General features: G+C 39.9%; 1 protein-coding gene across 9 annotated transcripts in view; it reads left to right on the forward strand.

Annotated features, from left to right (window-relative positions):
- Positions 1-13711, forward strand: part of ect2 (epithelial cell transforming 2) — a 52829-nt gene extending 39118 nt beyond the window's left edge. For 5 of the 9 annotated variants that reach the window (XM_034707924.1, XM_034707915.1, XM_034707943.1 and 2 more), the window contains 3 exons: positions 3311-3445; positions 5394-6213; positions 12382-13711. In XM_034707924.1, coding sequence (XP_034563815.1) covers positions 3311-3445; positions 5394-6182 — 924 coding nt within the window. In that variant the 3' untranslated portion in view covers positions 6183-6213; positions 12382-13711. The remainder of the gene's footprint in view (positions 1-3310; positions 3446-5393; positions 6214-12381) is intronic. The other 4 variants (XM_034707977.1, XM_034707967.1, XM_034707958.1 and 1 more) reach the window with 1 other exon arrangement.
- The last annotated feature ends 1443 nt before the right edge of the window (positions 13712-15154 follow it).

Raw genomic sequence — 15154 nt, forward strand, 5'->3', positions numbered from 1 at the left:
TTTTTTGTCTTTTTTTTTTTATTATTATCATTTTTTTGGGCCATTTTGCTTTTATTTGATAGGACAGCTGAAGAGAGGCAGAAAATGTGGGGAGTAGAGAGCGGGGGAAGACATGCAGGAAATTGTCGACAGGCCGGGAATCGAACCGGCGACCCCTGCGATGAGGACTGTAGCCTCTGTATGTGGGGCACCTAGACTGCTAGGCCACAAGCAATCCCCTTAGATACACTTTTTGTTATATTGGTTAAAATGATCTTTATGTCCTGATGGCAATCAATACATAATGTGTTCTTATAAAAGAGCGAAAAAAAGCCGAAGTAATTGACAGAAAACTGGACACTGTGAGTCTGAAATATGTTTCTGTTCAGTTCCTTTATTGCAGTAAATCCACATCTAGTCTGAGCATTCACTTTATATGACTGTGTCAGCAGAGATTATTTTTGAGCCCGCTCCACACGTTGATATTCAGCGTGTTAAACATTTGTATGCCTCAATATGATCTGTTGCTATTCAATTCCATCAAATATATACATTGTGTCACTATGGAAAATTTGATTTAAGAGAAAAGGCGCATTTGTTTTTCACATCGCAAACATTTATGTTTTTAAAAAATGATAAATCAATAATTGATCATTAACATTTCCAAAGATCAATAACAGAGAATATTTAAAATACACATCCCTAGTCTTGTTTTAAACAAGAATAAGGATGGGTATCTTAAGTATTCTTAAAAGTATTCTTTTAAACAAGACTAGGGAAAAACTTGGGTACTTAACAGACACCAGCTGAGCAGAGAGAGGGGTACAGAGATAGATATAAAGGGAGAGGGAGATCGCACAAGACAAAATATTTCCTGTAACCTGATTTTGTTAATAATTAACATAGCTTACCTGCAGTCAATGCATTTCATGACAATTTTTTTTCCGATGAAAGTTAACTGTAGGCTTGAATAAAGCGGTATGAATGGTAATTCTTATACTAAATAACTAAAAGCAGTGTAAAAATAAGGAGTCTCTCCACAGGAAAAAAAAGGATTGAGCTTTTGCTTTGAAAATAATTCCTGAAGTGCTTTCATGCTACATTTTCCATGCTGTTTACCAAAATATAACTGATTATAAAGCCAATAAAGACTGCAATGTATAATTTTCTACATCTTTTGCCAAGACCCCTCTGTGGCTCGTGGGAAAAAAAATCCTTCTATTCCCTAGAGTGAGACACATGTGAGACTTTTTGCTACTCACAACAGCAGAATGAACGTTCTGATGTGTTGACTGCAACGCGGACATGAAAATCAAAGCAAACGGCTTCATCAAAGGGTTCCGTTTGCTGAGGAAACGCAAGCATGATCAGGGTTTACAATGCCAAACCGTACTGAACCATGTTAAACCAAACCAGACCAGACCAGACCACATGGGGGAAACCCTCAGACTGGCAGGACACAGTCAATTGTACTCCAGATCATGGAGAAAATATGCATATTATCTAGACATTATTTGAGACTTTTCCTCTTTATCATTAATATGCAGTTTCTCATAAAATTGACTTGAACTAAAATCTGTAGGATTATTATTTGTATTTGTATTTATCTATTTATTTTCAGCTGTCCTTCCCAGCCTCTCGTTGAGCGGGCAGCTAAGAATATTTATTTTGAACCAAAACCAAGCATGGTACTGCCTGAAACAATCTTTGTAATGGGATGATGAATATGTGAAAGCGTCTAACAGTGTGCAGAAAAAAATTGTTTATCTGATTTTTAAAGCTGCTTCTGGGAACATTTTAGGGAACACTTGAGAGCAGAGAAAGTTGAGAGCTTAAATAAATACTATGGGCCGGATTGTCCTGCCACTTATTCCACCAATTTCTCTTGTTTTTTACAAACGTATCTTCTTCTCCTTATTGCTTATTTTGCCGTTTTAGGTCACTCCAATGTCAGAGGTCAGCAGCTGTTTACTGTTTGATAAATACGTTTGCATTTATACTTGAATAGATAACATTGTATCATAATTGACAGTGATACTACCAGCAAAATGTTTGGCCTCTCATAAAACCCCAGGACTTCTCACAATTCCTCTCAGAAGCTGCCACAGAGGCTAATAACTTTTTGGGAAGCTAAGATAGCAGGGGGACCCATATCTTAACTTTCACCTTTTAAAGCTTGCTCTGAAATATGGACTTTTTTAATGCCAATGATTCTCATTTTCTTCATCCTGTTTCATCTTTTTATCCTCTCCTCTTATGCAGTCTGTGCATAGCTTCATGTCTTGGCGTGGGGGTGATTGCTCTCCTGATTTATTTAAAAACTCCAGCACAAATGTTCATTATTTGGACTACTCGAATAACACTAATCTGATCCTTTCAGTCCACTGAATTAAGACCCCACAATCATGTGCTGACTTGATAAAGTTATTGGAAAATGTCCTATTTTATATAAAGAACACATGAACTATTTCAATAATGTCTTGGGGTAATGCTTGGTTAGGTCAGTAGGTTAAGGGATATGTAATTGACCTGTATGTTTTCAAGCAAGTTATAGGGATTGTTGGTAAACAAAGGATAACACGTGTTTCATGATTTAGAAATGTGATGCCAGGCCAAACGGCAACCTCCGGTCTCAAAATATGAAGCCCATGCGGAAGTGTTATAAACTGCAATTCATCGAGAATCCACTTGAGGCTGGATGCAACATCACCAGAAACCACATACACACCATTTCAAGAAAGAAAATCCCTGCAGCATTAATAAACATGTTTACAGCCTGGTTCAAAAAAAGGCTTGGCTGTACGTAGCTAATTTCTCTATCAGCTCACACTATTATGGGGGGGGAATTTTGCCCTAATAAGGACATGACTGACAGGCGGGAACACATAGCTGTTGGCGAGGAGGCTCAAACCCTGCCTCTTTACGTCACACATTGCCTGGCTGAGTTCCCCATTTCCAATATGGCTGCCGCCGCCGCCAATTGGCTTCAAAACAGCACTCAGGAACAAATGGGTGACGTCACAGATACTACGTCCATTATTTATACAGTCTATGGTGTTTCATGATTTAGAAATGTGATGCCAGGCGTAGGTGCTCTGTAAAAATAAAAAAAAAGATGGAAAAAAGACTCAGTGATACGATACTGTGTTTGGAACAAGTAAAGAACAACACTGTATAATCGATCTTGGCTGTGATTGATACCAAGTGCAACAGAGTGATTTTTACAGATACTAAAATTACAGAAGATGTTCCAAGCAATAATAACACATGGCCACATGAATATGTCTATATAAATATGACTTACTAACATTCTGTTCTGTATGTGTCCCAGGTGACAAGGGCCTTTTCTTTCACCAAGACCCCAAAGCGTGTGATCCAGAGGGCGTTCATGGCCAACAGTACTCCAGATGAGAAGTTGCAGAGGCTGAGTTGTGAAAACCGTATTGGCAGCAGCTCCACACTGGCTGTAAGTGTTTCTGTTTACACGCATATCTTAAAATAATACAAATCAAATTCTCAATAGTGTTTGTACAGTTCATGTTGTCAAACACTATTGAGAATCTTTTTTTTTTAACATCTCAAATTTTATGGTATGTATTGATCACTGTTTTTGTCTTGAGCTGACTAGGGATGGGGATCAAAACCAGGTTCTAATGAGGACTTTAAATCAAATCATTGGCTTACAAACATATTTACTGTCTAATAAAGTTTTGGAGCAAAATTGAATTGCCAGCTTACAGGTATTGAACCACACAAAGAAAAATTCTGATGCTCAGTGGCTTGCATGGTTGGCGTGTAAACACATAGTTTGGCTACATTTTATCAATACAAAATATAAGGAGGAAGTAAAATGCACTTAATGTTGCAAAATGATTACTTGCAGAACCAAAATGCAGTACCTTCGACTGTCTTTGAATTAAAAAAAAACAAACAGTCATTTGTTACAGTCATCTTGCTACTCCATTAAAACCACAGCAGTGGTTGCACCCAAACTTTGTTAGTTCAGAATGACAGTAATGTAATATTTTGATTTAGGAAGTGGGGATTAAGTTGTTTGCAGACGATGTCTAGTTTCTTGGTGCTATGTATTACTTATTGGACGTTAAACCTGCATGGAGGACCTTAGGCTGGTGGTGCTAGATCTGCTAACTGTAGCCACATGCAGCAAACCAATTTGACATTGTTTACACACCTAGACTGTGATCCTATCTTTAGCCAATGTAAATTCCCACTGGCCAACTAGTCAACCAGTAAGACAAATCTGAGAAAATAGTCAATTGAGCAAAATGTATGTAAGCTTCAGTTTAAGATGCTGAAAAATGTGTCCCTTCAGAACATCCCTTGTTCAGACTTCATCAATACTGACTGGCCGTTACCATCTGTTCCTTGTTTCCTTTCTGTTCTCTCCATCTCATTCTCTTTTCACTGGCAACCAGGCAATTGATCTGTCCTTGAAAATTTGATGGGATAGATTTCAGTCAGTCAGTCTTTTTGATGAAAGTCGATTAAAAAGCAGAAAAGAGGCTTATGCTCTTTAATGTGCTGGGGGATTATTTTAGCATTATTTATTAACTTATTTCCTTTGTTCTTTTGCCAGTGTTTTAATCATTTATAGAAATATAGAGTTATTAAAACAAACAGTGGAATGAAAAGTAGAACAAGAAGGTAACAACATCAAGTGAAGCTATTCATTTCATTGACGTACCCAATAATGCAAGATATGTATTTGACAGAAAGGCAGTCCTTGTGGCTTTTTAGCAAGAAGTGAAAAATATTAAGAACTGACCTCATAAACCAGAGACCGGTTGTTGGCTTCAGCTTCTGCTTCTTCTTGATGCTGTTCCAGATGAAGCCAGGTGTTTTTGGTTTTACCCCTGAATAGGGCTGGGCGATAATTCAATAAAGATAATTATCACAATATAATTTTCTCAATATAAATATAACAAATGTTCTCCAAAGATTTTATATATTTAAACCTGTACTTACACCCCCAACCACTGGAAAGGGAGGGTGTGCTAATGTGCCTTGAACGCTAGTTGCTACCTAACATTAGACAGAAGTAGAAGACTGCATTGAACAGCTAATCACGTCGCAGGATGAGAGGTTGGCGGGGGCGAAAAGACGTTTGGAGCGGAATGTAAACAGAGCTGAATCAAGCGACAGTGACGATGAAGAAACCTAGCAACTCAAAACAGAGTCATTAGTCTGTGTCACTGTGTCGACCCAGCAATATTGACTGATATGAAACATTTTATTGTGATAACATCTTTTTCAATATCGCCAAGCTCTACCCCTGAAGATGTTCTTTGCTTTTGAATTGCATTACAGCATGTCTGCTCTGTCTCTGTCTTGTTTTGTGATTTCATGATATGTCCCTGTTCCATATGTGTTGTCCTCTCTGTTATGTGCTCCAGATGTCTCGCTCTGCCTCAACATTCAGTTTGAGTGATTCTGCCAAGAGTAGTGCCATGGTACAGCGATCCAACTCTCTGGACCATCCTCCTGTCAGAGCCAGGGTCTCTGTCTGTATGCGAACCCCCTGCAGCCCAGCCCAAATCCCCCCTAATAGCCCTATCCCCGCCCCTCGTCCTGAGCTTAGCCAAGCCAGGGTCCCTGTCTGTATGCAAACCCCCTGCAGCCCAGCCCAAAACCCCCCACATAGCTCTATCGCCGCCCCTCGTCCTGAGCCTAGCCAAGCCAGGGTCCCTGTCTATATGCGAACCTCCTGCAGCCCAGCCCGAAACCCCCCACATAGCTCTATCCCCGCCCCTCGTCCTGAGCTTAGCATAGGCCTCAGCCCTAACTATCGCTCTAACAACCAAGAGCGCAGGTCTATCCTTCATGCTCCATTATCAACCCAATCAGCTCAACCTCAAATAGGCCTTTACAATGCCAAACAGCCACCTTCTTCACCCCGCCACGTAACAACTTCCATTCCAGCTGTTCCAAACTCCCCTCAGAGCATCACCCAAACCACCCAGCCAAAACCTAGCCAGTATGTGTCCAGAGCTAACCATTTTGTGTCCAGACCCAGCCACTATGTGTCCAGACCTTCTGTAGGGCCCCAGGCAAGGTTCCCAGCTCCTCCTCAGCCTGTCAGTGTCAAAGGCAAGACCTTTTCTGACCCGTCCAAGGGTCCTCTAGTCTCCTTGGATCCACGCAAGGCTGTCCTGACCAGTCCTCGCAGGGAGACTCTGCTTTAAACCATCGCTAACCTCAGTCCAGGAGTCTGACGTGAGCAAATATTATTGTGTTCTCATTTCAGCTTGGGGTGCACCAAAATCATTTCTATCTTTTTTCTAAATAACCCTTAGTACACAATCTCTGTTAGCCTTTTAACACCCAATTACCACTGGTGCATTTCTTATCCCAAATCAACTCCTTAAAAGCTGAGACCCTGAGATACAGATCATTAAATACCATCAGTTAAATAACAGTCGGCCTAACAGCTGAACGCTGAACCCCTGTGATAAGTTACATAGATAAAGATGTATCAATGTAAGCACTGATGGATGGATTATCCACCGTTGTATCAGTGTACATGTAAGGGCAGAGATTGTAAGGGTTGATTTGGCATAGCTCTGTTCTTGTGAATCACCTGGGTTACTAACTGGTGTTGGAGGTGGCTGGGGATCTCCACGAGGTGGCTGCTACTGATGATTATTGTATCCATGTAAAAAATGTTACATTTGGGGTTGACATAATAGAGTTGTCCTAACGGAAGCCTGTTAACTCAAGCTGCAAACTCCGGTCTAAAAATATGTGTCCAATGCGGAAGTGCTTAAAACTGTAGTTCATCGAGGATCCACTTGAGGCTGGCTCCAGAAGTACCAGAAACCACATACACACCAATTTAAAAAAGACGATCTTTACAGCAGAAATAAACATGTTTACAGCCTGGTACAAAAGACGAGTGTAGTCTGGATAGCTAATTTCTCGATCGGAACACAGTGTACGGTGGTTGAATTTTTTTCCATTGCAGCAGTTTTTAAGATATTGAGATTACGAGTCTTCCAATGAGAGGCACAGCTGACTTGATTGACAGGCGGGAACACTGTAGCTGTTGGCCTCTTTACGTCACAATCGCTCGACAGCACGATTGGCCTCAAAACAATGCTTCAGGAACAGATGGTTGATACTACATCCATATTTTATAAAGTCTATGGTTTTACCACAGGATAAAACGCTTCCTTAAGAGAGCGTTTAAAAGTGTCTCACACTACCGCCTCATACTGATAGATCTATGAAAGTCACAGAAAAGGGTTTTACAAAATAATAAATACATCAACGTTTTTGCTTAAAACCAGACAATCTCTGTTGATATTACACTCAGCTTTCTGTAAGTGCAAAGTGCAAAAACATTTCAGTCATACCGACACTTTTAAAAACAAATATATGAGATTTAAACTTTATATCCACTGTTTCTTTTAAATTGAACTTTAAGAACTATTGTCAATGTCAGTAGCAGAAAATATCAAGTAGAAAATCCAAATGTCATGGCATACCTTTAATTTTTGGATGTCATGCTCTTTGTGTTTTGGCTTGTTTACAAAATAACTCTCACTAAAATTAAAATGTCAATGTATTCATAAGAGGAAGGCTGACTTCCCATCTGAGGTTTAACCCGCGGTGGTAGATGACCTGTTTTGTGTCTTACATTTGAACTGATCTGATGGATGAGTCTGTGGACACTTTATGTCCCAAATTCAATAGAAATACAACAACAAATTTAGTTTTACTGATCACTCAGGGCAACATATAATAATGGTGTCAACCATATAAAATATTTGTATTTAATTTTTCTTAAAGAGAGAGTTACTTTAGTACATGTGAATGCATTACACACTAAATCAGTCATATAGTATTTTCACCATTTTTAAAGGTATATTTTGGGGCATTTTCACCTTTGATGGATAGGACAGTTGAAGAGAGACAGGAAAGGTAGAGAGCAGAGAGTGAGGGTAGACATGCAGCAAATTGTCAATGCTGGGATTCGAACCCACAACCTAGCAACGAGGACCACAGCCTCGGTATATCGGGTGCTAGCTTAAACCGTGAGCCCAACGGCGCCACGTAACTTCACAATTTTGATATGAAAGCAACGACTGAATTCATTGAGCTCATTTGCTGAATACGCTGTATCTGGTTAGATAAATATGTATAAGAAGAAATAAACTAAGTGTGTCCTAAACATTGTGAAATATAAACGTAGCATGACTTTTAATATTCAACCTGTCAGCAAGAGGAATATGCTTCTTGTATAAAAAGGTACACCACCAGAAGCAGCTGTCTTTTCTGTTCTTTTTAAGTGGTCTTTAAATACATCATAGAGCAAAACTGCAGTGAAAACATATTCATTAGCCTTTATATAGATACTGTTTGTGACATTACAGCTGTCAGCGCTAGGAATGGACTTAGTTTGAGTCATACCCACAGAGATAATTGTTGTAACTAATTTTAGAGGTGGCTTCGTGGGGTGCAACCAACACACTCACCAGCTGCTTTGTGTTACAATTAAAATGCAATTGAAACTAATGGACATTTTTCCTCCATGTTTTATGTGGATTTACACAAAATATTCGGATCCCCTTTGGCTTCCACAACGTAGTCGCTACTCTTCCAGGGATCCACACATAACAACAATAAAAAACTGTAATTTACAATCCCAATTCAAAACATCTTAAAATATATAATACAATATTGCTGAACATGAAATAAGCTATAGCAACCCTGAGGAAATAGAAAGAGAAAGTAATACAAAGAATAACGAAACAGTCAGAAGATCACAACAGATAATAATTGAATCTACTTTAAGCTTCAAACAAATCTTTTGATGACTTTTTTTAACAGAGATTTTGTTCTTGAGATTTCTATTTGCGATGGGAAGAGCATTCCAGGCATTAAAACCTCCTATATAAAACAGTTCACATCAAGGAATTTGTCCTTGGGCTCAGTTATGCCAGTAGCTCTGAACTCACTTGACGCTTAGTGTGCTTGTGGCACGAACCTATGTACACCAGCTTTTCTTGAAAGAAGAGCTGCACTCCTATTTTTGGATTGTGTTATTGTTGTAGATCTGTCACAAGTTTGTAATACAGAAATAAACCAGCCAAATGCCAACTTAAAAAAAAAGAAAACCTGCGCTGGTAAAGAAATCCCCTCTTTACCTGCTGTACTGCATGAGTTGTAGTGATGAGGCCATGCTGGGCTGTGACTTCTCAGTCAGAGAGACTATCCACAATGAGTGACAACAGTACCTTCCTCAGCAGAGGGAGTGTTAGCTCTGCCTTCCCCCTGCAGTCTATCATACTCTGTTCAAACAGGTGACACTCTCAGGTTAGATTTACAGCCCTGCAAGTAAAAGACTGCTGTGATAGGGTTGTGATCAACCCCTCTTAATTAGCTCCAGTAAAAAGCACATCTGGGTAAACTTTATGTTGAGAGGAAGAAAGAACCCCTTGACATGGCACTGGTAATATATCTCTGGGGCAATCTGTGTGTGTGTGTGTGTGTGTGTGTGTGTGTGTGTGTGTGTGTGTGCGTGTGTGCGTGCGTGCGTGCGTGCGTGCGTGCGTGCGTGCGTGTACTGGCTGAATCCTAAATGAAGACATCTTCATGCACACCAGTACAAAGCAAGGCAGCTCTATTTGTATAGCACAGTTCATACACGAGGGCAACTCAGTGTGCTTTACATTAAAACATTAAAAGATTGGAAACATTCAGACAGGTATAAAAGAACATAATTAAAATGACAAATATAATAAAACAGAAAAGAAAAGGAAAATTAGAAATATATTAAAAGTAAATTTAAAATTTGCATTAAAGAGAGTTAAAATGAGCTAAGATAGGAAGGCAGAGGTAAATAAGAAAGTCTTAGTCTTTGTTTTAAAAGAGGTGAGAGTTGGAGCGGACCTACAGCTTTCAGGGAGTGTGTTCCAGATATGTGGTGCATTATGACTAAACGCTGCTTCACCATGTTTCATTCTGACTCTTGGGACTGAAAGCAGACCAGCACCTGATGACCTCAGAGGTCCAGATGTTTCATAAAGTAGCAGCAGATCAGCAATGTATTTTGGGCCTAAACCATTCAGTGCTTTATAAACCATCAGCAGGATTTTAAAGTATATTCTCTGACAGACAGGAAGCCAGTGTAGAGATCTAAGAACTGGAGTGATGTGATCTACCTTTTTGGTCCTTGTTAGGACTCGAGCAGCAGCATTCTGTATGAGCTGCAGCCGTCTGATGGACTTTTTAGGGAGTCGTCCTGTAAAGACCCCGTTACAGTAGTCTAGTCTGCTAAAGATAAATGCATGGACCAGTTTTTCTGCATCCTGCTGAGGCAGAAGTCCTTTAATCCTTGATATGTTCTTACAAACTAAGTGTTCATGAGTATGCCAGGTTAATTACAACAGCTGTATCATGACGGTCAGATATGTTTGCATTGTGACCAGTGCTGCCCTGCCCACTTCTCCTGTGAAAGCAACCTGTTCATCTGCTCATTCATGTAGTTGTAATCACCCTCTGTATTTCTGAACCCCTGTAGCACCACTAACTTATATTTAATCGCTGCCACCTTTCACTAATTACTGCTCATCAGAAAATTCCAACAGAGTGCAGAAGAGAGCACTTGAGTGTGTGTGTCTGTGTATAAAAGAAGCCAAGTGGGAAGTCATTGAAGTGTGTTTTTGGTGTGCTTGTCCTTTACTTTAGTGCCAAGGTTTGGCTTAGGAGGCAGAGAGATGCTAATAACAGCATTTTGTCTTAGTCAACTCGGCACAAAAACCAACCTTGTCCACACACAAACACTCAAAATCACTCTTGACTGTGCGATAGAATGCTAACATGACAATGTATCTCAGCTATTCAACTTAAAACTGAGTTGAATGCTAAGCAGACACTAAATACTAATAAAATCAAACTTTAACCTATGCTTTCATATCCTAATGAATAAGACAAAGTTCTCCTGCTGATTACCAAGTGATAGTTGAGATCTGAAAACACTGAATTATGAAAAAGATTGTCTGACTGGACACACATGAACAGTCAAACAGGAAAAATAGATTTTGACTGCTCATGTTTCTTGCTACATTAGATGTAGTTAGTTCAATGTGATAATGTTACTGTATCCTAGTTATAGACTTAAGCCTGGTTTATACTTCTGCGCTGTAGCCATAGACTGCATAAAGTATCTGTTTCTGAAGCGCTGTTTTGAGGCCAATCGTCGGCTGCATCCATATTGCTGCTGTTGAGCGAGTGTAACGTATATAGGCGGGCTTTGAGCCTCCTAGCCAACAGCTACAGTGTTCCCGCCTGTCAATCAAGTCAGCTGTGACTCTCATTGGAATACTGGTAATCTCAATATCTTCGAAATTGCTGAGTTAGAAGAAAATTCAGCCCCCATACAGAGTGTGCCGATCGAGACATGAGCTATCCAGACTACACTCGTCTTTTGTACCAGGCTGTAAACATGTTTATTTCTGCCGTAAAGATCGTCTTTTCTGAATTGGTGTGTATGTGGTTTCTGGTACTTCTGGAGAACTTTGATGAACTGCAGTTTTTAGCACTTCAGCATTGGACTCATATTATTAGACCGGAGGTTGCCGCTTGTCTGCGTAGCTCTGCAGTACTCTGCCGAAACACTTGAGGCCAGTGTGGTCTCTATGATAGTCGGGTTGCCGGTTTCCTGTCACGGTACATTTTCTGTTTGCTTTTTCAAAGCGATTCCGAACATGTTATGTCAATCTTGAGGTAATACAGGTTGCCGTTTATCACACAGCAATTATTACCAGGAAGAATAGAGATAAGAAGTAAGGCTGGTTCTCCGTTTCTCAGAATCGAATAATCGTCGAATAGATGCCAATGATTATCGAATAGTATTTTGGCTTGAATTGCCCATCCCTAATAAGAAGACGGAGGAGATGAAATAGGTGGCTGATTGACGTCGAGTGCTGTACATTCAGGAACTACAATGCCCTTGTGAGGACTCATCATAGGACTTGTGGTCCACGTCATTTCGACGTGTGGTTACATTTTGGAGGAGGAGCACGTCAGGCTCCGCACGTCTGGAGCCGAAAAAGAGTTATGCAGAGCTATGACGTAGGCTACGACGTAGGCTACGACGTAGGCTACGACGTAGGCTACGACATAGGTTACGACGTAGGCTACGACGTAGGCTACGACGTAGGCTACGACATAGGTTACGACGTAGGCTACGACGTAGGCTACGTTGTCGATTCGACAAGGAAGTATAGACCAGGCTTCAGAGCGCACAAAATAATAAAAACTAAGATGATGGACCAACAAAAAGATGGATTCACCTAACATCATTAGAGGCATTAGTTTTCTCTCACTTTTTCTAGACAATATTTTTGTTGTACCTAATCCTCTTTCTCTGTTTTACAGGCACACCATTCCCCATCAATGGTAAATCTGCATTCCATGTTTGAGAGGAAGTACCACACATTCAGTCGTTCAACCACCCACCTCATCTGAGGCTCTGTGGCTGCTGCTGCTCTGGAGTACCAGCAGGAGTCAAACAGCTCTCACCTGCTTTGCCTTGACAGCAGCTAAGAACAGGACCTGAATGGACAGGTGTTTGTGTTTGAAGCTTAGGCTACCTGTAAAGTATGACAGACTTGTTATTTCCCCATACTGAAGCTCTGCACTATCCGCATGTAGCCATGTTTTCCAAAAATGCACTTAAGCTAGGGACAAACTTCAGTCTGATATTTGACAGTATCAGGATTGTCCAGCTTAGTGCTCCCCGGCTGAAATGTGGGCCTCTTCGAGTCATCTGCCTGATGCCGATCATGTGATCCACAACAGAAAATATAGTTCCTTATTGGATCTTGCGTTGAAGAAGGCTTGGCACATCTCCTCAAACATGAGCAATGCTTGAAATAAGTGTCACTCTGACTTTTCTGGAACGGTACTACACCACGCTCGAGGCTTCAGTGCGCCATGGCACTGATTCTGGTAAGGTTAGCCTTACCCTTTAAAAGTGAAGGATGCTCTGTTTTTTGAAGACATTTGTTTATAGATTATCTTGAAATTATTGATTTTTTTTGTCAAAGTGATTATTATCTTATCTCCTGTTCAACCTGTTTTGTCACCACAGTGTACCTCGTTCAGTGGAGCATTAACACTAACTATATATATATACCAAGGTAACGCCAGTCTCTCCTGGTTTAAACGGAGACTTCATCCTGTCCAGTATCTCTTAATGCCAGTTTTATGTCGCTCTGCTTTGGAACAACCGTTAAACCTATCCTCAGATGTAGGGGTATTACTATTTAACAAACAGGCTGCAAAGCTCTTTGTAATATATATTTTATTTAGCTAAATTTAAAGTTGATCTTGTGTCCCCTTTACTGTGTTGTGGCTTCTTTAAGTGACTAACTGGGTGAGAGACCCGTCACATAAACTGACATTTACTGTTGTTTTGCAGAGTAGACTTAACTTCTCTTGATTCTACTTTTTTTTTCTACTTACTAACTCGCGTTAAAAAGTGTTAACCAATGATAGCTTAAAGCTTTTATAAAGCTTCAGTTTTAACATTTAAGAGATTGATTTGAGAGGAATAAAAGCACATCTACTCATCCTCCCTGTATGTCCGTCCACGTTTTAAACTATCTTTTTACCTTGTCTGTAATTGTCTGTGTCTGTATTTGTTTAAGAAGGGATGCTGCATCAGTGTATATATTTATTCTGGATCAATACATTTTAAAATCTTCTTCTCCTTTCTTGCTATTTATGTTTTTTCCTATGCTATGTCTGCCCTTTCTCTGTTTTAATCGAGTTTAAAACTCCTCTTTTGGTTTAATCTTTGGTATTAAATGCACTTAAACATGTACCTGAAGATGTATGCTTTTTTTAAACTTTTGTTTGTCTTTTTAAAAGCAGGATATAAAAAAATATTCATCCCATTCATTTGTCAGGCATACTGATTTAAGATGCTGAGACGTTTGTGTGAAAATAAAATCTTTTTATTTCCTCTTCTTGTTCTGCAGTGAGGTTTTCTGCTGGGAGTAAGTGTGTGAATAAAAAAGGAAAGAAAAAAGACAATTTGTCAGGAAAATGCTAAATCCGTTTTTGCAAAGCTGATCTTAATTCTCCTCGATATCCCTTGTTTGCAATATAAGATGTATCAATATTGAACTTATTAAGCTGCTTAAATGAGGCTTGAAATGTTAGATTAACCAAATATCCATGGCGCTTCCACTTAAGTTTGGAATCTTTGAACGTCTGTTTGTGATTTTCCAGGCCTGTTCATGATTTGCATATTGCTTTGAAGCAAGCTTATGATTACTCCTCAGTACTCGTCTGTACTTGGTGCTTATTTGATGTAGGAGTTGGTTTAGAAGTTTCTGGTTCCCCATTGACTGGGGAGTACACTTCCCCAGTTCTCCTTGTCTTCATAAATTGGAGTTGCTGTTAAATTCACATTTGAACCAAAAGAGTAAGTCTGGGCTTTGAAGACAGTAAACACTTCAGAGAAATTCTGACAAATCGGCAAAACTAGGCAGGAATTATTTACATTGGATGTAAAATATGAAAAGATGTTTGATGCATGCATGGCTCTTTTTTGCCTGTTGTATCTGTAGTGTCTCCTTCACTGATAATTTAAACTTCTTCTGGAAATTCCGACCTGTAAAGGCTCTGACATGCGTCTAAAGTATTTGCAGACAAAACTGCATTCTTTGACTTTCACCATGTTTCAAACCCTCATGATATTCACATGCTCCAATTACATGAGTGGACCATTATCCCTTTTATGTTTTCCACTGCAGTAAAGCCTGGTTTATACTTCTATGTCAAATCGACAGTGTAGCATACGTGCGTAGGTCTGGGTAGCCTACGTCAACCTCCTCCAAAATGTAACTACGTGTCAAATCACCACGGACCGCAAACCCTGTTAATGGTCCGCTCGACAGCATTGTATTTCCTGAATTTACAACACTTCCAGAATCTCCGCAAATGGCCATGGATTTCATCTCCTCCGAAGTCCCCTCTCTATGCTTCCCTGTAATCACTGCTGTATGACAAACATGTATCAGCTGTAAATTAACACAATACATTCTTATTCGCTGTGAAAAAGCAAGCAGAAACCGTAGCAGGGCCAAACAACAGGCGACCCGACAATCTGATACTACAGTGCCCTCAAGCGTTTCGGCTG

This window comes from Notolabrus celidotus, chromosome 2, assembly GCF_009762535.1.
Source record: "Notolabrus celidotus isolate fNotCel1 chromosome 2, fNotCel1.pri, whole genome shotgun sequence".
NCBI lineage: Eukaryota > Metazoa > Chordata > Actinopteri > Labriformes > Labridae > Notolabrus > Notolabrus celidotus.